Here is a 25,995-nt window from a genome sequence, read left to right as displayed (position 1 = left end):
AAAAATGAAAAGAATGTCACAGGAAATAGAAAAATAAAGACCCATGAAATCATCTAACTCTCACTGCAATCTTACTTCTTAACTCCAGTGAATTACAGACTTTAATGTTGTATTGAATTCGTTCATGAGAATTTGAAAGACAAGTCATTAAATTAAACCTCATGTGACCAAGAGAAACAGTTATATGAATACAGGGAGTCTTAAAGAACTATATTTCCTAAAACAATGGAAAGAAGTTGGATGTTTTGCTTGAACAGGACGTTTTTTAAAAATCCCAACCACACCAACAACTAAACAAATGAACAAAAACCCAAAACACAATAAACGCAAACAAACAATGGCACCCATAAAGTAGCTTGCTTAACAGTACATTTCATGGGATATTCTTAGAAGAAATACAGTATCAAAGATCATGAAAACAAATGCCTGCATACTTAGTGGGAAAAGAGAAACTTCATAAATTGGTGGTCAAATGTATTTTAGAAGCATTTTAAAAGCACAAATAATGCACACCACAAGCACAATGTAGTTCCTCGCTGTAGTATTTACTAAAATCTGAACAAAGCCAGAACCTGGCGTCCTAACTGCCTTTACTGTCCAAAAATGTTCTATCTATTGCAGGACCTCTAGTTTTGAAAACCGACATTACATAAGTTCCGTCTAAATTAACTGAAATTCCATATGCAATTAACTCTTGACTTATTACCTCCATGAAATCAAATGAAGGTTACTAGGTGAAACTCAACTAAGCTTTGAAGCTCTTGGTTTTCTTTTTAAAGAAGAAATTTACAGTGTTCCACTTTGCAAAGCACGTATAGATAGCTGAAGACTTCTGAGACTGTGCTTGAAATACTCCTGTTTTTAGCAGACAATCCCTTTCACACTGCATAGAAGCCACTGCTGACAGAAGTTCTAGGCTAGTTCCTCTTAAAATTCTTGTGTTTAAAAACCGAAAACTTTTTAAATGCGGTGACATGAGAGGAAACCAGTTGTCTAAATCAAACTGTGAAACCTGGCAGTGCCATTAATAGCATTCTTTGCATGTTTCTGAGCCGGCATTTGTTTATTGACCTTACAGACAGAAGTCCACTGAAACAATGACTTTTTGTGACTCTTTTTGATTAGGTAAGCTAGTTTTAGCTGAAAACCAATGAATGATAGGTTTTATTATGTGAATTTTAAATTATTTGTCATTTAGTGGTTCTACACCATAACCACCCCAGAAAAAGAAGCACCCATACAACGTATTGCTTGTTTCTTAAATATGAGCAGAGCTTAGCAGTTACATAAGGTATTCTATGACTGAAGAAATTTGGTGTTGCAGTCACAGAATCACAAAATTCTCTACCACAGACAGAGCTACACAGTGCAGTCTATTCAGGAACTTCAGATTTTAATTTACTTTAGTAGTTCTGAGATCTGACACTCAACTGTAGTCCTGCAACAGATCCTGTAACATTCAGTATTCTTTCCTGCAGCCTTTTCATAACAGATTTTATACTGGGAAATCAAGTGAGCTTTCTCCAGTTGAGCTTTGTAGGAAATTAGCGAATATATTGTACATCTGTCTGTTGAGGCATACACTGAGACTGGGTAGCTCAGTGTGCAGCTGCAGGTTGCGCCCTGGATGGCAGGAAATGGGAGCCCCAGGCAAGGTGCCATGAACAACTAACAAAGGGCACAGGGACCTTTGGCCCAGCCAGGACATTTGGAGAATGTGCAGGAGCCAAGGGCACAGCTGGATGAGTCTGGATTATGGTTCACATGGACTGTGAGGGTGAAAAAGCTCAGGGATTCTTTTGTTTTGGGTTCCTCCCTGGAGGCACCAATTGAAGCTGGCATGCTGTCACTGCACCACAATTAAAGGAACCAGGTATCTAGGACTCTACTATGGGAAACCTGAGGTTGAGCTGGAAAGGGAAACCTTCTGACTGTGAGAGTGGGGCGAGTAGAGAGTGAAAGGGGGACCCTTTCAGTCACTGGTGCTGCCTGTGGTGAAGGGGCTTCAGTCCCAGCACAAGTGTGACCCTCAAACTGCCCCCTGAATGGTCACACTGGGATGTTTCCTTAACGTGCAGGTCATTTGCCAGTTTTTTACGCAGCATTTTTCAAATTATGCCATATATAACATTATATCCAGCTCAAATCTTACTCTGACATTTCTAAAAAACCTGGAACACCTTCAAGTTTTAACAGATTATTAAATTATTTCCTTATCATAGGGGAAAAGGAAGAAAGGAAAATGTTAGATGAAATTATAAACTGCATTTACAAAACTCTTTTTATGAAATTATTTGATACAGTTGTCATAGGTCAGAAAACAGAAGACATTAGAAACTATTAACTGGAAATTACAGAGAATATTCCTCACCTTCCTGAGTCTGATTCAAGGGGGTCGTCATTAACAGAGTCTGCATTAAAATCCAAAGGTTCTGCATCCTGGAGGAGTTCTATTCTATCTCTTTCAGTCCTACCATTTGAACGATTATACTTTGATAGTGCTGAATAAGTGAAAAGAATGAAAGACACTTATTTGCTTTGTGAACAGCCTGAATTATATGGAGACATCAAATTTAAAAAAACCCGTAAGAGTAACAAAACAATCTCACCCAAAGCAAAAGTGCAATAATTTAGAGTAGATTTCGTATTAAACCAAACTTACAAAATCAAAATACTACAAATTTGTGCATCCCCACAGAAATGCAAGTACAACTTTCACCCCTCAAATAAGGTTGAGATCTACCTTGCAAAGAATGACAGAAAATGAGAAACTACAGGCAAGCATTACTTTTAAATAACCCATTTATCCTCCCAGCTTCCTGCTTTAACTAAGCTGTTTGGAGGGGTTGTTTGTCTATAAAAAAATCCAGCTCATGAATTAGTGAAATACAGTTGTTTTGCAGTTTACTCTGTGACCTTCCCTAGGTCAGTACCTATGGCTTGTTTTAGAGTTGGAATGCTATATAATCACATGATGAACATTAAAATGCAATTTCAGTTAGTTACCACTAAAATTTGGGTTTACAACTTTGTACAGAGGAGGGGGAAATCTACCACTGTTTTCTTAAAAGTGTACTCAAAGCTTGCCTCCTCCTCCCCTTTTTCCTCCTTTTTCTTCAATTTCATTTTACTTGTTATTAGCTTACAAGAGCACAAAAAATACAAAAAAACCCTGTGCACATTCTGACACACTTTTTGGAAGTTTAAAGTATCCACAAAAATGTATTTTGCTAATAGACATTATTAAATGAAAGTATATACACTTATGTGATGTTACATTTGTTAATCATCTGATTGCTTCATTATTCCAGTCTGAGATAGTTTATTTACAAGTAGAAGATATAAATTTTAAGATTTACAACACCCAACTTCAAGATGTATCACAGAACTTCTTTGTTGACAACTGCTACTCTAATGGCAATCATCATATCATAGCATATCATACTTGTATCTATCTATCTGGGTCTTATCCCATAAGACCAAGAAATTGGTCTGAAGAGTAACCAGAATCTCCGATCCCAGCTAGTTGGAGATGGAAAGAAATACAGTACTCTTTTGAGTGCCTTAAATGGCAAGGTGGCACTGAGCCACAGAAGTGAACATAATCAGCACAGCATCTAAGACAAAAAGGAAAATATTTGAAATTACTCTCACAGCCAGTGCTGTGCAGACAAGGTACTGAAACAAAACAAAACAAAAACTTCCCCCACAACCCTCAAAGCTTACATCTATTGGCATTTGTCTCCGAGAAGCTGGATTCTTTCTGGTCTGTGTGGACAGTTCTGCTTCTGGTGGAATCATCTCTATTTCCATACCGCTCCTTCCATTCCTAGAAAAAAGACCACAAAGAAAAACGTAAGTTGGGAGGAAAAAGCAATACAACAACTTTTCAGTATCTTAATGTGCTGCTTCACTAAACCACTTATCGTAACTATTCTTAAGAAAAAGACTTTTAGAAAACAAATTGCATCTCAAATCTGCTCTCAAAATTCAGCAAACTGCTCTAAGTTATGGTGGGAACTGCTACTTTTATTGATCATTACTTCCATCTAGTGGCAAAATGTAAAAATAACGCTATGCACACAGCACAGAAAATTCACAGCTTGGTGTCATTTCAGTGTTTATTAAATATTATCATACACTTGCTATTTTCCTTCCCAACAAGTTCATGTTTTAAAATTATGAGATGGAGGGAAAGGATCAAAAGAAAGGTCTATGCAGTACTGGCTGTCATTGAGGATTAAATTATACCTGAGTTTGGAAAACCAAGAGGTTTTAGTCCCAGTACTATCTCGCATGCAACCTTTCGCTCATCTATCTTTCATTGTGACTTTCTATACTAGATTTTGTTATAAATTAGTGAAAAACTAAAGCTTCACAAATCTTTCAATACAATATGCACAGAAAACATTACTTGAATCAAAACACTGGTTGTTATTCAGGGGAAATTATTGATTCTGTCTTAGATGTAATTCCTTCCTCTGGCAAAAAAAAGAAAAAAAAGAAAAGAAAGAACCTGTGCCATTGACTTTCCAATGAGCGCACAAAACAAGAAGTTTGCGAGGAGTCCACATTTCAGTATGAGAACCCTGTAACTGCAGTTATTTCATGCAGAGCAGTATCAGTATAAGAGACTGGTAATAAGCCATTTCAGAATTATTCTGTTTCTTAGAAATCAGGATTCTTTTTAATGCTTATTATACCTATTGGCATGCATCACAGCACACCGAGTAAAAATGATGTCCAAGTAGTGTCATTAAAATTGTCCTTTAACCTTCTATAATGAGCTCCCAGTCAAGACTATTTGGCAAGATTAAACTGATTCCATCAATTATTTGGGATTATTTTTTTTTGTGAAATATCATTCTGAATTAAATATCCATGGTAAATCCTGTCAGATATTGCAGTATAATATTATAATTTCCTAAACAAATCTCATACCCTTCTTCTGTTTTCACCTTCTTCCTGCCTCTGTCGTTTTCTTTTCTCTAAAAATAAAAACAAAACTTTGTCTGAGCCCCATGTAAAGAAAATCATTAGCAATTTTTAAAATAAACAATGAAAATCTGAAGTTACCTAACAAAAATTCTTATTCAAATAGATGAATCTCACAATTAAAACAAAACAAAAAGCTGCTTGTCTATCATTATGGAGTTTCTCATCAAAATTATTTTGTCATGATAGTATCTTGGATTGTAGTATAACATTTAGATACCAGCTGACACAGCAAAGCAAAGCAAAGCAAAAAAACAAACAAACAAACAAAAAACCCCAACAAAACAACAAACAACAAAAAAACCAACAAAAACCCAACAAAACAAACAACAACAACAAAAAAAACCCACAAAAACCAAACCCAAACAAACAAACAAAAAACAAACAAAACCTTCGAAATAACTGGGAAAGTATGATATTAAGAAAAAACTTCAGCACTTTTTGAATCAAGATCTTCATAAAGTTCTGTGAGACCCAAGCTGTGACCCAAATACTTGGTGTCCATATCTGTTATAAAGTTGGAAGTATAACATCACAGTATCAATGTCATCATAACCTCTTATTTAAGGGAATGAAACTTTGATCTTTCTCCAAAAAAAAGAAATACTACTACTCTAAGTAAATCCAGGTTTTGTTTTTCATCAACTATGGGAATAAAAGTCTTCCATAATATAACACTGTATCCAGAAATTTTAATTTCTAAACATTTACTCAAAAATTACAACTTTTTTTAGCAACTTTAAGAAACATTTTCAGTAAAAAGTAATGTGAAATAAAAAGTTTTCCAAAACAGCAGATAATTCCAGTTTTTCATAAAAAACATGCCTTCTCTAATAAAACACTAGTTGACATAGAAAAAAAGACTGAAGGAAATGAAAATTTGTGCAGCTCAATAATACACTTACAAAAGAAAGATCAGTTTGTTGATGATACAGACAATTTAAATGTTAACCATCCTTTATGACAGATTACACAAGCACCGGCTAAGGTATTATTTGATCAGTAACACACTGTAAGATACCTAGAAATAACTAAAATTCAGATACTGGATCAATAAAATGTACTTTAAGATGTTAATGAAATCCAACAGTAGACTTCACATAGTGACCACAGCACTCTAAGTTTATGGCAGTTTGTGCTGTGGCCTTCCTCAGTACAGCTTTCAAAATACTGACAAACAGTATGCTTTTTTTCCTGCAACATTTCAGACAAATGCAATCCAAAACCACATTATATTATGAAGAAAAGCCTGAGGCACTTTGCCTCAGTCTTTAAGACTGAGACCAGTTGTTGTCTGGATATAAGGCTCCCTGAGCTGGAAGGCAGGGATGGGAAACAGAATAAAATCCCCAAAATCCAAGGGGATGTGATCAGTGACCTGCTACACTGCTTGGATAGACACAGGTCTGTGGGGCCACATCAGCTCGAAAGTACAGAGGGAGCTGGTGGAAATGCTCACCAAACCACTTTCCTTTAAATTTTCAATTGGGTCACAACAACCCCACTCAATGCTAAAGGCTTGGGACAGAGCAGTTGAAAAGCAGTCTGTTGAAAAGGATTTGGGAGTGCTGGTTGACAGTGGCTGAACATGAACCAGGATGTGCCCAGGTGGCCAAGAAAGCCAATGGCACCTGGCTTGTATTAGCAAGAGTGTGGCCAGCAGGACTAGGTTAGTGACTGCCGTTCTGTGCTGGGACCACATCTCAAATCCTGTGTCCAGTTCTAAAGCCCTCAATTCAGGAAAAACACAGATCCTGGAGACCAGAAAAGGGCAATGGAGCTGGGGAAGAGTCTGGAGGACAAGCCTGATGAGGAATAGCTGAAGGAGCTGAGGGTGTTTAGCCTGGAGAAGAGGGGGCTCAGGGAGACCTTATCACTTGTCAACTCCCTGAAAGTAGGGTGTAGTGCATTACAGGTTGGTCTCCCCCTCCAAGTAACAAAGACAAGGGGAAATGGCCTGAAGTTGTGCTAGGGAAGTTTGGATACAAGGAAAAAATTCTTCACTGAAAGGGTTGTCAGACATTGGAATAGGCTCAAGGAAGTTTGGAGTCACCATCTCTGGAGATATTTAAAAGATGTGTAGGTGCGGCATTTGTGGATATGGTTCAGTGATGAACTTGTCAGTCTTGGTTTAAGGGTTGGACTAGATCTTAGAGGTCTTTTCCAGCCTTGATGATTCTATGGTAGTACGATTTTACAGGGAGACTATGACAGAGTACCTAATTTACCTCTTCTGATAAGCTCTTTTCCTTCATCAATCAAATCAGAGGTCATTTCGCTATCACCCATAAACTGCTGGAATCCCAAAAGATTCAAACAACGAGTTCCTAAACTGGTAAAAGAAGAAGCAATTTCCTTTGTTAATTTACAAGGACTAGTTTTAGATACACTACAGAATAAAATGTAAAACAAACTATTCAGAACTGTATAAACAATCCAAGTAAAAAAGAAAAACACAGAAGCCTTTACCAGCTGAGAAAATAGAAAATTCAGAACAGTAACTGGTGACCCAGAACAGTAGTGTGACCTAGGTGACCCAGAACAGTACCACATTCTTACATACAATTGGAAGTGATGGAATAACCTTATTCAAACAGAGAGATTAAAATGCATATAGTGTGAGAGTAGTGCAAATAACATTTGCTTTAAATGCTTTTAACATTAGATGCTCGCTTTCAATGTAATTAGATATAATAGATGTTGGGGAGGATGAAGCCAAAAAGCCCTATAAATATGATTGCCTATATTCTGAGAATGAGAAACCTGTAGGTGAGATAGAATTGAAAGTAAGTTTTGATGTTTGAGATGTCCTAGCTACTGGATGTCTGTTGAAACAGTTATGTGACCAGCTGAAGGTCACCTGCAGCCAGACCCAGGTCAAATGGCATGTTCTGTCTCACCCCCAATGTACAGTTCATCCCACACCTGTAACCCCACCCCTGAAGTATCAAGTATCTGTAACCCCATTGGCACAAGCCCTGTTCCAGCCCACCTTGAGACCCCTTATCTGGGGGCTTCAAGGGTGGGAGGCTCTCTTTGCTTTTTGCTCTCCTCGACTCCCTACCTCTCCCTTCCCCCACCTCCCTTGGCCTTGCCACGAGCTGCGCCTGGCAGCTCAGAGCAAGGCCTCATATCCTTTACAATAAACCTCATCTTCTAAAACCCAACTTCAGAGATCTCTCGTCTACATTTATCTACACCGTCCTGGAGTCTACAGCAGCAGCAGCAGCAAAGCAATTTCTACAAACAGAATTTATTACTTATGTCATAAACTCTTCTTTGCCAAAAGAAAATTACTATAAAATTTCTGCTTATTATAATTTCTGTGGTTTTGAAACAGTAATAAAATAGGAAATCCACTTTCACCTCCGGGTTTCATTCAGGAGAATGCATACTGCATACTTTTAGGCTGTAGGGATGCCAGCTGCCCTTTTGGATAGCCATTGGCAGCAGATAGCAAGCTTGGTCCACATTTTTTAAGCCAGTCCTGGAACTACAGAGCATGAAACCACTTTAAATCTTTTCAACTTCACATCGGAAAACACAACTACTGTTTTTCTTCCTCCAGACTGGAGTATTGATACATTTTTTTCCTTATACTACCTTAACTTTAAGACTGCTGGATTACACAGAGGAGACTCAGCTTTCCTCAACAGATTTTATTCAACGTTTACTTTTGCACGTATCTTAACCAGCAGAGGACTTTAAAGCAACCCTCTCTCCTTTAATTTCTATTCTTCCTTTTCGCTACAGCATTCAAGGCCCAGGATGATTATCGTGGACAAAAGGTCACACAAACTTCTCTTTTCTTGTCATTGGCTTTCCTATTTGTTGCATATTTTGTTGGTGGGGTTTTTTGTTTGTTTGTTGATATTTTGTTTTGTTTTGGTTTTTGGGTTTTTTTTTTAGCTCCACCATCACTTAACCTAAAGGTAGGCAGGGAAAACTCGTAACTAGATAGTTGTTGTCTTACCATCTACAGATGCACATACAATATTAATGGACATACACTGTACTTGACTAAAAATACAGAGATTGCTTCTAACTGAATGGTAATGCAAATTGAAGATATTAACGTAACTGTAGTTCAGCAAGATCAGACTACAAGTATGTCATCCCTTACAATGTTCAAAAGCAGACGTTTTGAAATTATAAAGAAAGAATGTAACAGTGTTTTCTGCAATTACCCCTCCAACCACCAACAAACTGTGGCTTAGGGAAACAAGATCAAATGACTTAAACCAGTATGCATTACCAGAAGTCTGGTAACACATCAGAAACTTGATATCTGTTAGAAAATTCAACACCTAAAACTGCTGCTAGTGCTTCTTAATTTATTAGAAAACTTTGCTGAAAACAGCTTTCTCGTGGTAATTTTAATCTCAAAAGTAGAATCTAAATGTCCCCAGGCTCCAAAGTTTGAACAGATCACCCTTTAAAATCTAGGAATGGTGTTTAACTTAAACTCAGTTATGAGATAATACAATCTGTATTTTTTATATGTACACATTTCTCCTGTATAAATAGCAATCTATGGATTTAGGTTTTACATTTTTTTTAGAATGACACAAGTCAACTGCTGGAAAAGGTGTACTGTATCTCCTCCTGAATTAGATGAAATTAATTATATTAATGTAAAGAAGCATGGAGGATCTATCTTGCATACCACTTACCTGAAGTATGTAGCAATACAGAGAATGACAACAAGCATTGGGTAGTATATATAGAATCCATCTGCAATGAAGGACAGCACTCTCATGGATCCCATTATCTAGGGAAAAAAAATCCACAAGAACAAGCTCTAATTAACTATATTCTACATAAACCCATGAAGATTGTGCCTTTCTACATAAATACACAATCCTTTACAGTAATTGAAACAAAGGCAATGTTATCATGGATCTGCTTGAGAATAAGTAGATGTAAAGGTCACATCCAGCACTTTGAGGTATCCAAAATGCTAGATTTTCTAGTTTCACTGACTCCAAAACAAGGCCAAATCTGGTGGATTTTTTTATCTGCTGTGAAGAGTCCCTAGACAACACAAAGAATCTAGCTACTAACAAAGACACAAGATGTAACTTGCCACAGAAACCAGTTCTTCAATAAAACTAAACTCATTGGTTTTAAGTAGGATGTTAGGACTGCTCCTGATCTATACAGATGCCCTACATGCTAAAGCCAGTGAAAGCTAAAACTAACAGGAATTGATACTGATATTAACTAACAGGATTAATTAATAATTAATTAAGCAATAATTATTGATTGATATTAACTAACAGGAATTGATACAGGAAAGAAGACCACTCTGAACTCTATAATACTTTACTTTCTCAAGATTAAGAGGCAAAAAAAAGTTATTGACGACTTCTAGAAATCATTACTGAACTCCTAACTTATAACCAAGTATCGTTACCCTGTTGAAAAGGTTGAAAAGATTTGAATATCTGAATCTCACTGTAAGATGTATTTAAAAATACCCTACCTGTTCTCCAAACCTTATTGAAAGCTCAAACCCACATTTTCTTACTTACAGATGTATAAGCAGTTGGCTGAGTGTTTTTGTGAGAGATTGTTGCATCCATATGGGTCAAGCCCAGAAAGTTCAAGCACAATGGTGGAGTAAGACGGCAAAATAACCTGTACAAATACGAGAGGCAACAGCATTTACAAGAGTTTCTTACATTACCTACAAAATCATAACTGGGTCTAACATAGAAGAATGATGTAGAGCTCATTAGGAATTATACGTGTAGTAAATGACAAATAGAAGAGTGTAAATGGAAGTTTCATGGACATTTTCAATGCAGTATTTGATAGAACACCTGCAAAACATATACCAAATACTCACATGCCACTGAAAAGCAGACTGTATGCATCTGTCTGATGATGTGAAGCTAAGTAATAATAATTAAATACACGGATCCTGAAGACAGTAGAGTAAACACAGATACTTAGGAAAAAGATTGTAAGAAAGCAGGCCATCTAGGGGGAAAAAAAGTGTGGTTAAGTTCTTTAAATGTAGAACTCCATTAAAGGTTTTAATGTGTTCAGCAGATAGCCTGTCACATGTTCTTCAGAACAACTTAAACTGGAAATGATAATTATAACATTCTACATATAAGCTAACTCAGTTGGCGCTAGAAACATTCTACTACTTCTTGTTAATGTAAATAAAATTGCTGTAATTGCCTCAATAATTACTAAGACTGCTCTGGCACTTCTTCCCACAAAAAAAGGCATAAATCCAAGCATTTTCAAATAAGCCTCTCCTAAGTATACTGCAACTTTTCAGCTCAGTATCTTTACTGATAAATTTGTGCACACATATGCTAGCTACACCTGTTACTGGATTCCTGGTCATCCACAAATTCCTGTTTAGGAAACTGAGGTCATACACATGGCTGATTAGACAGAAAGTCTAATTAACACCTACGCTCCAAGCTAGTGCTTCAGTAATTACTCTACACATGATATTCAGGCCAGCTGGGTCATGCCTTCACCTGGTATTTGAGTGTTTTAACAAGTGGCAAAAGGCAGACTTCCTCCACAGAAACAAAGCTGAGTTCCATATATTTAAAGACTTGGTGAAAGTTGACAGATTTATTTAGAGATTTATTTTTTATTCTTTTATCTACTGCTGTTATCGTAAGCATTGATCTGAAAATATTTTTTTCATGTGATTATCTCCAGCTTACCTCTATGTATATATAATTATATGTCTTCTCTGCCAGCTGTATGAAAACCGCAAATAGTGACAGAACTGGTTTTGTGCTGAAAAATGTGCACTCTGACCACACAACAATTACAGAGAATGTGGCTAGCACAACTGCAAGCACTCTGTAAAACCATGGTCGGAGAAGGCATTCCCAGTACCACTCTGGAAAAAACAAACATACACGTATCTGGAACAGGTTAATGAAAATTACACAACCAGAAACAGAACTCCCTCACAAAAGGCTTCAAAGTTTGCTATTGCTTTATTGCAACACATAATTGCTACTGAATTTGTAAATAAAACTGAGGCTTGTGGCCAAGAGCATAAATTAGTATCTGGTAGCTAATTCAATTCATTAATGCATTAATATTGCAGACTTGCTTCCCTCTGCTGCAGATGAACTTTTAAATAAAATAATTGGTTCTTGTTACAGAATGTTATCAGTTATACCTTAACATCCTCAAAATCTGCATGACAGCACTTACCAACCGTTGGTGTATAGAAGTACTGAATAATTTTATTTTCTGGTTCCTGGGAATGAAAGGTATGAACAAACTGTCGAGTTGCACTGCTTTCATTTTTTGCCACATCTTCCAGGTAAAATGCTTGCTCTAAAAGAATTTGCCACTGGACCTGTGTACGACGATGTCTCTGCACTGAATAGATTACCTACAATAAATTGCAAGAAATTAAGGTTACAAGGTACTTGTTTCAAAAAATGGCAGAAAATCCTGGCAAAAATCCCTTGAAAATGTGAGCACTGCAGAACCACAAAGACTCTATCTTCAAAAAAGCAGGTAGTGAATTCTCTAAATACATAAATCATAAAAGTACTACACACATGATTACTGAGTATTGCAGCTCTCTCATCACAAACCGTCTGTAGCAGTTAAATCCTACTTTTCCCAATCTACCACTTTATTTTTGCATCTCAGTAAATATGAAGCTTTTCCTATAATTTCTTTTTTCAGAAGCACTGTCAATCAACCATTACAAGACTTGTTCATGGACACCCACAACACTACTAAGACACACCACACAAAGAGCCCTGCATATACATCCAGAATTTTGATCACTTGGGATCAAATGTCCATGCTTTCTTCTACTAACAAAAGTTTCTGTTAAGTAGCTTAAACCCACTATACTCAACAATACAGATGAAGTGCACTGAAAATCTTTGACCAGCATTTTGAAGTACACTGAAAATCTTTGACCAGCATTTACTCTCACTACATTAGCATAAGTGAAGCATTCTCCCATCTATTAGTATACCTGCTTGTGAAGTTTGGCCAAACTTTTTTCACTGGGATAACTGTTCTGTCTTTCATCAAAATCTTCATAATCATCCATGTTTCTACCCATTCTTTCCTGGTACTCAGTAGGGCACTGGAAGGAAAAGGGAAAATTAACGGGGAGGCAAAAGAGTAGCAAGCAGCCTTTGCTAATTATTTGTATAAGTTTGGGGGATTTCATGCAACTGAAAAGCTCTCTCTAAGCATACGTTTTTCTCTCTTTCTACAACACTATGTCAAAATACATCTGATAATTACATGCGTCATAAGAAAGTATTTCACAAAGAATTTCAAATCAGTCTCAACAGAAACTCAGACGATGTCAAACAGAGATTTTAAGTTAAGAGCAAAAAAAATGTAATGTACAAGTATTCTGTATGTACAGGAAGCACCTCCTCCCAACTGAATAATTATGGCTGAAGATAAGCAACTGGTTACCTTTTTCAGTATTGTATCAACACATTTCCTCAAGGGGTGGTTATATTTGATACTCTCACTTACTTTACGGACTTCCTATTGAGAGAAAAAATAACAGAGTAGTTTAACTATGCTAAATTAAAGCCATCAATTAAATAAATTTTCATAAATTATACATTTTTACTAGTGAATTAGCATTGCAGCACTCCCAAGTGGAAAAGACAGCCCACCTGGACATTTTTAACAGTTTCTTCAAAATGCATTACGGATGAATGAAGATTCTATTACAAATCTGTACTGACACATAACAAATTTCCACCCTACCCTACAGCAGTTCACACATATTATTCCAAGCAATGGTACCCCAGCAGAAGAACCAGGAATAGCTATTCAAACAGCTAAATTTCCATTTTGTTCTTGAACTACATTAGAGCCTATTGCTAACGGACATTGAACAATAGAGTCTCAAAAGAAATTTTGAAAAAAGCAATTATCTATATATTCTCTTCTCAAAAAGCATGTAAGCTTGGCTGTACAATTTGGAAACTCTTCTCAGGATTCCAGAAATACACTGTGGGCAGAGTATAAAAAAAGTACACAGTTTGAACCCTGGTGAAGCATCTGTACACTGACTGTTCAAGCTCACTCTGAAATGCTGTTAGTGACCAGTACTACTCCAAAAAGGTCAGTAAAAGAACAGACTCAACAAATAATGCTTATCAAGCTGCTATGACTTTTAAGTTCAACCACAACAAGGACTATTTCTCTTTTGACTTTTGCACAGGATGAGTGTTATCAAGTGGCACGCTGTGATTATTTTCTTAGTTTACAGATATTTTAGAGTAAGTTCATGCTACAATTGTCCAACATCAGTGAATTCAGACACGACTAACAGCAGCCTTCACTTTTTTTCACAGGGAAAGCTAGTTACTTACCTCCATAATATCCTCTAAATTCTCCTCTGCATCTGCTTTTTCAGTCATCAGTTTGGCAGCTTTGAAATAAGTCTTCATGAGCAGATAACCCCTTTTGGCCCCATTCCAGTGAGAACGAGGGATTTCCACCAAACCATAACCCAAAAGCAACACAAGAAGGAACAGACCCCATGTGTTTGCAGCAGCTATTCCAATAGTCTGAAGCTGGTTCCTAAGGAAACAAAACAGTATTAAAAATGCAAACAAACAATATCCTCCTATTCCACCTGCAAGAAACCAGCCTCGAAGGATCAGTATGTACCAATATGGCTTCCAAGTTCACAGGAATGGACTTGGTATCACCTAAATTTTTACCTGGAGCCAGGCCTGCTGCTTGGCCATATTAAAAGCTGCCACAATTTTCCTGTATCTTTCATGTTCTGCACACTATGGAGGGAAGATAAGAATTTGTTTGTTCTCAAACAAACTATTCTCCTAAAGAAGTATGTTCCATGAGGAAACAACATGAACTTATCACACCTACAGAAAGTGAGGTCAAAATAGCATAATGGCAGTCACTGTAAGAAACAGCCTTAGAACCCAGGATTTGTATTCAGAATATCATGTTCAGAAATTTGTATTCAGATTTGTATTCCATCTAGTATGGAGGACTATAACCAATTTATAGATGTCAAATATTTTAACTTTCCTTTTCACCTTTAAATTCTACAGCATTCAGATGAACTGCACAGGAAATACTGATTTTTTTGAAATAAGTTGTTTTGAAAAATTGGAAGTTTCTGCACTAACTTTGCAAATGTGTTCATATGGAGAAAAAAAGCACCATTGTAAATACAAGAGGATTCCTCTGCTGTCTATACCAAAATCAGAAACCCAAACCCCAAATTTCTATAAGTACTTTAAAAAGCTCCTTTCATATAAAAAGTTACATAACTTTTGAACTGCCTAGTAAAATATTATAGCTAAAACTAGTTTTTTTCAGAAAGACCAATTTCATCCACAGAAGCAATTATCCATGAAAATTCTGAAAGAACTCATGAAGTGTTTACAATGTTATTCTTACCATTGTAAATTGAAGTTTGGGTTTACAGCCACATATATTAGAAATGCTCCAAAAATCAGCAAGTAAGTGCCATAATAGATTGCATTCTCAATCAAAGCAGTTTTAATCTTTCCAGTGATAGAGAACCCTCCTGATCTAGCATATGACTGCATGAAAGGTAACAGAATCCTAGGAGAAAAGGAAACAAAACAAAACCACATCAGCCAATTAAAAAAAAAGAAAACAAAAACCCCACCAACCCCCATCAAAAAAATCTCCCAAGCACCCAAACCACCAACCGCTCCACAAAAGTACTTTAGCAGTGTCAGGTTACTGAGGCAGGGGTGTTAAAGTTTAAGATCCCAAGCTTCTAAGAAATTAGCTACTTAGATGTTTTTATTCTAGATGTACCTGTCTGATGGCAAACCTTAAACAAGCTGCAGATAAAAACAATACAGTTAGCTTTGCTATGAAAATTCTGTGATAACTACCAACCCTGATATCCTTGAGCAACTACAAAAATAATTATTTGATGACAGGCTGATCAGAAACCAAATAAAACACAGCAACCCAAAACCCCACAGACATATTTTTTCTGTAGCTATACCTAAAGCTATATACATTATTTTCAATAAAATCAACTAATTTATGATACTACGCAAAAAATCACCCAAATTATTAATGGAACTATTTTGGTATTTGGTTGCCTAAAACTTATTTTTTTTCAATCTATCCATACACACCTACATGTGTAAATTGCTTAGTTTTAACTACAAAAGTGAACCAAGGGTAAATGGCTGCCACCACCTGAAATTTGCTTACATGGAAACAAGAAAAAAAAAAGAATATGCCTAAATTAGTACAGTAATTATTACAGAAAATGCACAACTAAATAACATACAATTTAAAAGCTCTTTGCCACATTTTTAAAGAATCGTATGACTCCTAAGATGGTCCACATAAAAACTACATCATAGTCTTTGCCATATTCTTTTGCCTTACTTACCATGTTAGAAACTGAGATGTCCAATATACAACACGCCAAAAAATTGGCATAATTCCATCAGGAATATAACTCCAAGGTTTGAAACATTTTTGCTTGCTGTAACAATGTAAAGAAGATTATTGTTAGTTGTAAAACCACGAGCATAAAAAAACATCTTCTAGAAATTCCTATCTAGACAGGTCTTTGGAAAGAACATACAAGTAGTGCAACACTACCCGAGCCCATAGTCAACAATCAACCATCTCCCGAGTAAATAAACTGAATGATCACTTAAAATTATTTATCATTCTCCTAACCACAAATAATGTATCTGGACAGAACATCTGTCTTAGAGAAAAAACACCCAGAAGCTCAAAGACTGAAGAGGACTATTCAATGAAGCATTTAAAGGTTACAGCTTCTGGTTTTCAGTAGTAATTATTTCATGCACAGAAAGAACATTTGTTTAGACAGAGAAGCATTAAACTTTAGTTAGTGCAGCAGGTTTTAAAAAAAATATCTAGGCATATCATCATCTAGAGTGCTTAGTCATACAAAGAATGTATTAGCTGTTTCTTCTGCCACCCAGCTGGAAAAAGTCAGTCATATATAAATTTTGATTTAGTAAGCTAATACTCTTCTGACAGGCAGTGTTCACTTCAGAAGACTAGAAAAGTCATATGAATCCTTTCAGGGAAAAAAAAAAAAAAAAAAAAAGGAAAAAAAAATTAAAGGACAAGGCATCCATCTACCCCTAAGGCAGTTTGGTTTTTACCCCACACGCCTGTCTGGGTAATGAAGCAAGGGTGAGTCAAGAGGCAATAAAGTCAACTTAGATAGGATTACCTAATGAGAAATAATTGGTGTTTTCCAGGTGAAACTAGTTAAGCCCGAGTTGTAAGTTTTTATGTGCACAGCCTAAGTATTTTCAAAAGTATCAAATTAAGCTAACATAACAGGTAGTACCACTAAAGATTTCAGCACCTCTCCTATGAAGACAGGCTGAGTGAGCAGAGGTTGTTAAACCTGGAGAAAAGAAGGCACCAGGAGACCTTACAGTGCCTTCCAGTACCTAAAGGGGGCTTATAAAAGGCTGGGAAAGGGAGTTTTTATATGGGCACAGTGACAAGACAATGGTTTTCAACTGACATAGGGCAGATTTAAATTAGAGATTAGGAAGAAAATCTTCACTGTGATGGTGGTGAGGCACTGGCACAGGTTGCCCAGAGAAGCTGTGGATGCTCCGCTGCTGACAGTATTCAAGGCCAGGTGGGAAGAGGCTGTGAGCAACCAAGCTAAATGGGAAGTGTCCCTGCCCCTGGAAGGGGACTGAAAGTGGATGATCTTTAAGTTCCCTTCCAACCCGAACCATTCTGTGACTCGATGAAAAAAAGTTTGTCTGAAGCTATAGGTGTTGTTGTGCATTATTTGGGTTTATATTGTACTTCATTTTTATACTGGGTTTTGTAATGGTTTCTTCTGTATCCCCTGGAAAATGTATCATCCCGAAATTTGTCCCTGCTCCTTTTCCCCACCTATTCTCCTACACTACAATGTAATCCAACTCTGTTCCACTCCCACCTTGTCCCTGATTGGGTAGGGGCTTGTCCCTGCCTCTAGCCTCTTCCCCCTGGATAAAAGCCAGGAGAAGGACTTGGATCTTTCTCTTGGGACAGGGACTGGACTGGGCACCGGACCCTGCAGGGGCAGGACCACAAACTGAATAAAGCCCTGATTTCCCCCCGGACCAAGGGCAGACTCTTTCCTTTTGCCATTGATGGACACCTGCTCTCTCTAAAGGAAAAGGTTCTAGCCACTCTGGGATCTTTGGGACCCTGAGGGAAAAATCCTTCCAGCTGTAGTTTCTCTCTCAAGCTAGGCAAGGCAAAAACAGAGCCAGGGGGCTCCGAGAGAGAGACACAGCATATAGGTAAACTGAAAGATTACTGAATAGTTTTCAAATTTTGTATATAATTAAATAGGTTTAACTAACATCCACTGGGTGGTCTCAAGTATAGGGTGCAATACTGTGTGACTACGCCTGTCGTTTTACCAGTTCACCTTTCTTCCAGGCCCCACTTTGGTGCAGCAAAGCTACCAATACTTTGCACAGACATCAACTGACATCTTAAAGGCTCTGATCATCTTACAGATAACTACACCGCACACATCAATTACATTAGGAAACAGCCAGTGCATACTAATGGATGAGCAGCCATGGAAAGAGCCCATGTTAGTCTGCTTCTCCATGTTTAGGGATTATTTTCTTCCTGCGAGGACACAACTAGCAGGCTATCATTACTTTGGTGGAATACAGTGTATTTCAGATTGACTGCAATTACATATATATGTAATTATAAGAAGCAATTAGATATGCCCCTGACATAAAAGACAAGCAGTTAATTTCATTCATATGGTATAAATTAAAGGTATAAAATTGGATTTTCAGGTTTAAAGTCTTTAAGATTGTAAAGGATCAACATTCATCCAAGTCTCTCCTCATAACTAGGACTGCTCAAAAGCTTAGTCCTATTGCTTTAACAAAAACAAAGGAGTCTAGTAACACAAAAAAAGAATAGTTCAGTAATCAGCTACCATTTCTATATAATTACTATGTAATTGCTACCAGCAGATAAAGATCCAGTTTCCATCATCTTTTCCCCCACTGTCCTATATATGTACAAATTTCAAATTTTGCATTACACAGATAACATTTATTGGTGTTAAAAACAGAATATGCTCCTATCAATTAAAAAAAGAATATAAAATATAGTTTAAAGGAAAAGACATGTAGGTCATACCTTGGAGCAAGAGTAACGTAAGAGCCATTACTTTCTGCAGGACTGGAGTTAACCGCAAGTTTGCATCGATTATATATAGTCTAAAAGACATTTTATTTATATCAGTGACCAAAGAGGTATAATACTTATTTAAAAGCAGTAAGTCCTATTTTAATGACATTTCCTGTACTCCAGGTTTACATTTGGAATTAATTATACCAATAAACATTCAAATCAACATGCAATCTGCAGTCAAGTAAGTAAAATGCTGAAAGTGTCCTTATGCTGCCTAAACAGATTAAAACAAATAATGAAATTTAAAAATGTTTGAAATAGATTTGTTATCTCATGAGACCAACAAAAAGTAAAATTAATTATAAACACAAGACATTGTCATGTTTAATTTATTAAGATTATACATGGAAGATTTCTTTAGAGTTTCTAAGAGTCGGTCTTTTGCAATCATTAGTTTAGAGAAATACCACACACATTTGATGCAATTAAGCAGGAAGTCCTGCACATTTCTTACCGTACTGACATCCAGAGGCAGTATGAATACAATCAGGAAGCAGAGATACCAAGCTAATAATGTTGCTATGATCACCAGCCTATGCTGTTTCTTGAAGTCTCCATACCGGTGAAGCAGGAATAAGGCCAGGAAAAAGACAAACACTATCTCAAGGCCCAGCGCTGCACCACTCATTGTTAGATGTTGGCTCCAGCCACACCACACTCACTTGGGAAAGCAGATCAGAACTGCAAGACAAAAAGCCATTTCATTACATTAACATCTCTGGAAGGTATTTACACAGAAGAGTTGTTCAATGGACACTTTAAAACATATTAACAAACTTTTCATACTTCACATTGTTATCAGACAAGACCAAAAAATTCTTATCAGACAAAACCAAAGACTTGCAGCAAGATGCCCTGAAGCCCTCTGAAGAAATCAAAATATGTCATTCCAATGCTATCATTTCCAGGAACGTATGAAGACAACTCCTGTTCATCATCTTGATATACAACAGACCCAGGAGGCAAATCTCTGTCCTTGAACTACTACCCCAACTTTAGGTCCAGCACAAATTTCAAGATGAAAATCTATTCTGCTTTTTTTCCTCCTTTTAGGAGTAATCAACTAACTTTTAAAAAAGGTTAAATGTTTAAATTAAATGTTTCTGAATAGATAATGAACAACTTTTGTAATGGAGCGTACCTCAAATACACATTTAAAGTCTGCATATAAGAGTTAATAGAGCATAAAAACATAGTAAAGTGTGTCAGTCTACTTGTAATATACCTCTTTTACGTTTGAAATTTCAAGAATTTCAATTCATCTTCCTATTCCTCCTGCGCTTTAGAAAAACAATTGATTTCTCAATTAATTTGGTACAGTTAGCCATGATATATTTTTGTTTCGCTTGTCCTTTTGTGTTTAGTTATAGTTACAGTCAGTACTGCTGTAAGAAAGTTCATACAGACAAGCTATTATGCAAAGGTAAAGTGAGCTGCACAAATCCATTACAGAAAATTTCACTGATTTGTTACATTTTTATTTAAACTGCTTCAGACCTTTTTAATAAGCATAACTTTACCACAGGCATTTTTGCATTATTAAAAATATAAAGTTAATTACTGTGGCTAGTCTGACATGCCTCTCCATCAAGATTAACATTTAGCTACTTTGATTTAAGTGAAATAGTTTTTGCTTTGGCTTTGCTGTTAAAACTTCCAGTACTTTCACTTTTCTGAAGATTTAAAAGAAATGCTATTACTGAAATTCCACTCTGCTTACTTTTAAATCTCCTTAGAACTTGGTAAAGTGAACCGCTTCTTTTACTAATTTCTCAGTAAACTGCTTAAGCAGATCCTGTTATGCTTGAGAATACTAAGCAGTGAAAACTCTCTTATTTACACTAAAAAAAAAATCAGAAGTTTGTGATGCTATTACTACCTTGAGAACACAGAGAAACAATTTTTCTGTGACTTTCCTTTTCCCAATGAAATTTGTTTCTCCTCATTTTCTACTTCCACATTTGAATTTCAAATAGTAAGAGCAGTCAGTTTACACCATATTAGCTGTGACACACAGAGCATTCTGTATTCTGAAAATAACTCAAGTTACCTTCCTGTTTCTAGTCAAAGATCCACACACTTTTTCTCTTCTGCCTTTCATCAAAAATGTTTATCAAACCATCAACACTTCCATCAGGACAAACTATCCCCATACTATCTGTCTCTACTTTAGCTAGATCATTTGTACATTAAAAACTCAAGATATCTCACCCATTTCTGAATCATTTATTCAAAGAAAGTCCTTGACAGTTCTATTGTACCATTCTTGTTTCCTCAGGAGAGTCTTTTGTATTTACAGTATAGCAGCAAATTCCACAGAAGCAAAAATAACAAAACAAGTATGTACCAGCTTCATTACGGCACTGCTATCAGGCATGTGGCTTTTCATGCCCATTACAGCCACACCTTTTGCCATGTAAACAAAAAAATTATACAGCAATCACTTCATTAGTCACAAAGTTTTATTACAGTCACACCTAAAAAGCTTCTACCAAAACAGAAGGTAAAAAGTTTTCGTGCAAGATGCTGCACTCAGCTACTATCATAAGGGTACTTCCAGAAGTATTATAAAAACGTACTGAATATGCTAAAATAAAGACGGAAGTGACTCCTACCACAACTTAACTCACTTTCAAATACAAAACTGACTTTGCAGTTATCAATAAACTACATCTTTATGTTATTCTCTAGTTCCTATTTTAATCACAAAACACAAAAATTTTGCCTGTTTTTTCAAAAGACAGACTAATAATAGTTATTTTGAATTAATGTACACACATTTTCAAAATAACAGTTTAAAATTTTTAGACAGAAACAATTTAAAACCAGCTCTCCACATAGAAAGACTAAATGGAAGAAAATCCACGAAGTGAGAAATGCAATGCTTGAGAGGAGCTCTTATGGTGAACTAAATCCAACCCAACAGTGCAGACCTATCTGGGTCCTGTGCTACTAGAATCAGGCCTTAAAATACATTACTGCAGGCTAAAGCTATGCCTTCCTGTGGAAAGCAGCATTTACCACTCACTGAACCTTGTTGTTAGCTCAAAGAAAGATAAGCTCCTTACCTATCATCCTGTTTCATCACTTTATTTAGACAGCCATCTCACTATTGGCATAAAGCTGCCTAGTATCAGCTGGCTGAAATTCCAGAATCGCTAAAAAAATATCCTGAAATAACTACTTCAGAAGAACTCTCTTGCACTGCACAACCTTCAACGGCTCAGAAGATGCTCCTATTAAAGCAGTGACAAAGTAACAAGAGTGTTCACCAGGAATGGAGAAGTATTTATTGGCGTACTGTTTCTGAACAACCAGGCAACTACAGATTAAAAAAATCAAGATTAAAAGCCAAAACACTGGCATGGGAAGTGCAACTTAGAACACAAGGACACACTCTTGCATTAGCTTAGGATCTTCCTGCTTCTTTTCAGACACAGACAAAACCAGTTAAGTTCTTAATTTTACCCAGCTACTAACTCTGCATGCACCATAAAGGGCTCAGTTCAGGCTTAATTCCCCTTCTATGCTAGACTCCCTATTATCAACAGTATTAAATTACCCTGCCAACATAAGAGTAACTGCACTCATGACATCTACATTACAAATGAACTACTCTTGACTGGTACAGAAATCTCAGGTTACTAAAGGAAAAACAGCAGAGAATGAAAAACCCACACTTATTTAGAGCTTTAATACAGAACCAAATTTAACAAAGACACTCCAATAATATATTCTTAAAGAAGGGTTAGAAAGAGTAAAGTTTATCTATGAAGGATTCCCCTGGTCTCCCAGCAAATGCCCAAGGAGGCCTGAACAGAGGATAAACACTGCTTCACATGCCTTACTAGAAAACATAAATAGGATAACAGAATGTTTCCTTCACAAATTCAGCTTTTTTTAAGGCCTCCAAATTCTTTCCCTCTAGGGAACAGCACTATTTTCTCTATCCTGTATGTCTGTGGTTGATTGCTCCTGCTTAACACAGGCACAAAACCCCACTCAGCTGCACCTGTTTCCACTTGCCACCCTCGCCCCCCCTCCCCCGCCAGGTTTCCAAATCTTTAAGGTATTTTTATTTACACTACCACTCTCAGAAAGACCTGGAATCTCACAGTTATGTGCCTTCTATAGTTTTAATTGTCATGCTATTCTATTAGGGAAACTCTGAAAATCATTAAAAGTATATGACAAGGGAATGGTCTCCTTAGCCACAAGAGCGGCTCTTTCCGGATTTCTTTCCAAAGCAAAAACAACCTAAGGAACAGAATCAAAGTCCTACTAAGCAATATCTAAGATTATAAATTGATCTTCTTGTATAGAGTAGGGGTATCAGTCATTACTGAAACAGATTAGATTACTTCAAATATTTGTCCTTGACAAATTGATACTGTCTTTTACTTGCCTATTATATTCTTTGTACTTACAAATAGCTTTAGTGCCAGATTTTTTTTTTCAGGAATTCAAAAGGAAGAGGAGTCTGACAATCTGTAGCTCTCCCTATCCCTTCAAACATTACTAATAAAGACAGCCATCATGCTTCCAGTTTTCCTGTCTGGTATCTCAGATATTTCTACAATACTAAAGACTTTTTTCTTGTTCTTCAAGCATTCTCAGGTAGAGATCAAACATATTTGAAAAAGCTGCATTTCTAGAGATTTTGGGTATTTCAGCTGAAACACCTGAAAAACCAAGCAGCCTTAGTTCATATTTTTAAAGATCATAATTACATCTTAAGAAAACCTTAAGGTTTTCCAAACCAAAGAAACCACCAAAAAAGTTGCCAAGCTATGAAAGGGATTATCAGAGACAGTCAGGGACAGAATGGAGAGCCATAACGTACCAAAAACAAAACAAAACAAAACAAAACAAAACAAAACAAACAAACAAACAAAAAAACAACAAAAAAACAAAAAAAAACCAAAAAAACCCCCAAACAAACAAACAAACAAAAAAACCACAAAAAAAACCACCACAAAAAAAAAACACCACAAAAAAAACCACCCTGAAAAACAGCATCTCTCACCTCCAGGCGAATTCACAACTCACCTGCAAGTACAAAAGCTGCCATCTCCAGCAATATATCAATGGCCAGCTCAATGATGACCTTCTGCCTTTCTGTCAGGGAATAATCTGCTAGTTCTTACTGAGGTTCTACCAGTAAATTTCACTTGGCAAAAAATATCCCTAGTGTTTGGTTTCTGAAGCCTACCCTGCTCGGCAAAATTATGCTGCTAAGAATCATAAAGACCTCACTCTACAGCTATGTAGTAGTAGATTACAGCCTTTAGTACTGACAGAACTGCCCCACACCAAGAGCCCTTGACACTTGCATCTTAAAACAACAAAATGGGAAAACTTACATTTCAGAACTCAGAGAAGAACAAGAACAAAGCAACAACACAAATAGCCTCTTCAGCCATTTTAATATCCAAGCCTGCACAGTGTGTTGTGGGGATTTCTTTTAGGTTGGTTTCAGGTTTACAGGAAAGATGGCATTGTGGGTTTTCTTTGGTTAGTCGGTTGGTTTGGGTTTTTCTGTTTATTTTTATTATTACACATTACCCCTTACATCTGGGAGAAATAGTAAGTATTTACAAACAGACAACAAAGACCGGCATTATCTCTGTACAGTGAGAAAGATATCTAAAGAAAGAAAATAGCCACAAACTGCCCAAGAATACCATTCAGAGGTATGATCTGATTGCACTGTATGAGAGAAACAACCTGAGATTAATGAAGAAAGCAATTTGCATGGCTTTGTTTTTCTAAGATACTCTAGTTAGTCTGTGTATTGACTGATACTTTATTAGTACCTGACAGTTCAGCTATTTTGCAATGAAGAAAAAATTTAAATTGACTAAACATTTAATTGATAATAGATCAATATTTAGGGAAACACATTTTGTATCTTCTAATTAAGAAATAAAATGCTGTGCTGACACCACTCAAAATGGCAGTAGTCTCTCGATTTTGCAGAAGACTAGGTTCCACACAGTAGCACTAAATGCAAGACAAATGCTTGACCAAGGAACAATAAGATTTTTGTATGCATAAGCAAGCAGGGACCATCAGTACAAAACCATGGCAAGCTCATTTGCTTACATGGTGCTGCCTTGTCCTCTACTAAAAGATCACAGAATCATTAAGGTTACAAAAGATCTCCAAGATCAAGTCCAATTTTTAATATATTAAGTACCACAGAAGCTGAAGGTGTCAAACAGTTTAGGGAAGTATGCTGAAAATAACACACAGAAGAAGATAACTCACTTATTGGAGGAACTGAAATAGAATCAAATGCAAGCACTGTACAGAACCTAAAAAAAGAATAGAAATCACTATCTGGGCTACCAGACTAATGCACTCACAGAAAGCAGGTGTCAGTAAGACAGTCACATGACTACCGCCCTAACACTGAATGCAGGCAAACAGGCTATTTGTTAATTTCCAGATTGTAAAAAACACTTGGATTTTCCACAAAATCATCTTTCAATTTCCCATACATTAAGAAAGATGAGTGACATGATTCACGAAGAAAAAAGGGGCTGCAGAAAAGGTGAAATAAACTCAGCTTTTTTTTTTTTTTAACCAGAACTCCACTTCTTTTTAATTTGATTATCTGCTTAAATAATCTTTCAACAACTGTTCCATGACTTAAGTTAAAACTGGAAACGGTAAAAAAACCCAAAACAACAACTTTTTAAAAGATTATATGAATGTCAATTTGAGTCACATCATTCTCTGTGTATGACTTAA

General features: G+C 36.5%; 1 protein-coding gene across 2 annotated transcripts in view; it reads right to left on the bottom strand.

Moving 5' to 3' along the window:
* LMBRD2 (LMBR1 domain containing 2) overlaps positions 1–25,995 on the bottom strand; it is a 29,595-nt gene that overhangs the window by 2,792 nt on the left and 808 nt on the right. For both annotated transcript variants that reach the window (XM_040089720.2, XM_040089722.2), the window contains exons 2-17: positions 19,694–19,920; positions 19,186–19,265; positions 16,406–16,501; positions 15,421–15,588; positions 14,358–14,568; positions 13,444–13,518; positions 12,986–13,099; positions 12,199–12,382; positions 11,694–11,875; positions 10,847–10,980; positions 10,530–10,635; positions 9,669–9,766; positions 7,224–7,327; positions 4,942–4,988; positions 3,727–3,829; positions 2,372–2,501 (exon numbers count right to left, since the gene is read on the bottom strand). In XM_040089720.2, the coding sequence (XP_039945654.1) occupies positions 2,372–2,501; positions 3,727–3,829; positions 4,942–4,988; positions 7,224–7,327; positions 9,669–9,766; positions 10,530–10,635; positions 10,847–10,980; positions 11,694–11,875; positions 12,199–12,382; positions 12,986–13,099; positions 13,444–13,518; positions 14,358–14,568; positions 15,421–15,588; positions 16,406–16,501; positions 19,186–19,265; positions 19,694–19,867 (2,006 nt within the window). In that variant the 5' untranslated portion in view covers positions 19,868–19,920. The remainder of the gene's footprint in view (positions 1–2,371; positions 2,502–3,726; positions 3,830–4,941; positions 4,989–7,223; positions 7,328–9,668; positions 9,767–10,529; positions 10,636–10,846; positions 10,981–11,693; positions 11,876–12,198; positions 12,383–12,985; positions 13,100–13,443; positions 13,519–14,357; positions 14,569–15,420; positions 15,589–16,405; positions 16,502–19,185; positions 19,266–19,693; positions 19,921–25,995) is intronic.

The sequence above is a fragment of the Hirundo rustica genome, chromosome Z, assembly GCF_015227805.2.
Source record: "Hirundo rustica isolate bHirRus1 chromosome Z, bHirRus1.pri.v3, whole genome shotgun sequence".
Lineage (NCBI taxonomy): Eukaryota > Metazoa > Chordata > Aves > Passeriformes > Hirundinidae > Hirundo > Hirundo rustica.
This window is presented reverse-complemented; position numbering and strand designations above follow the sequence as displayed.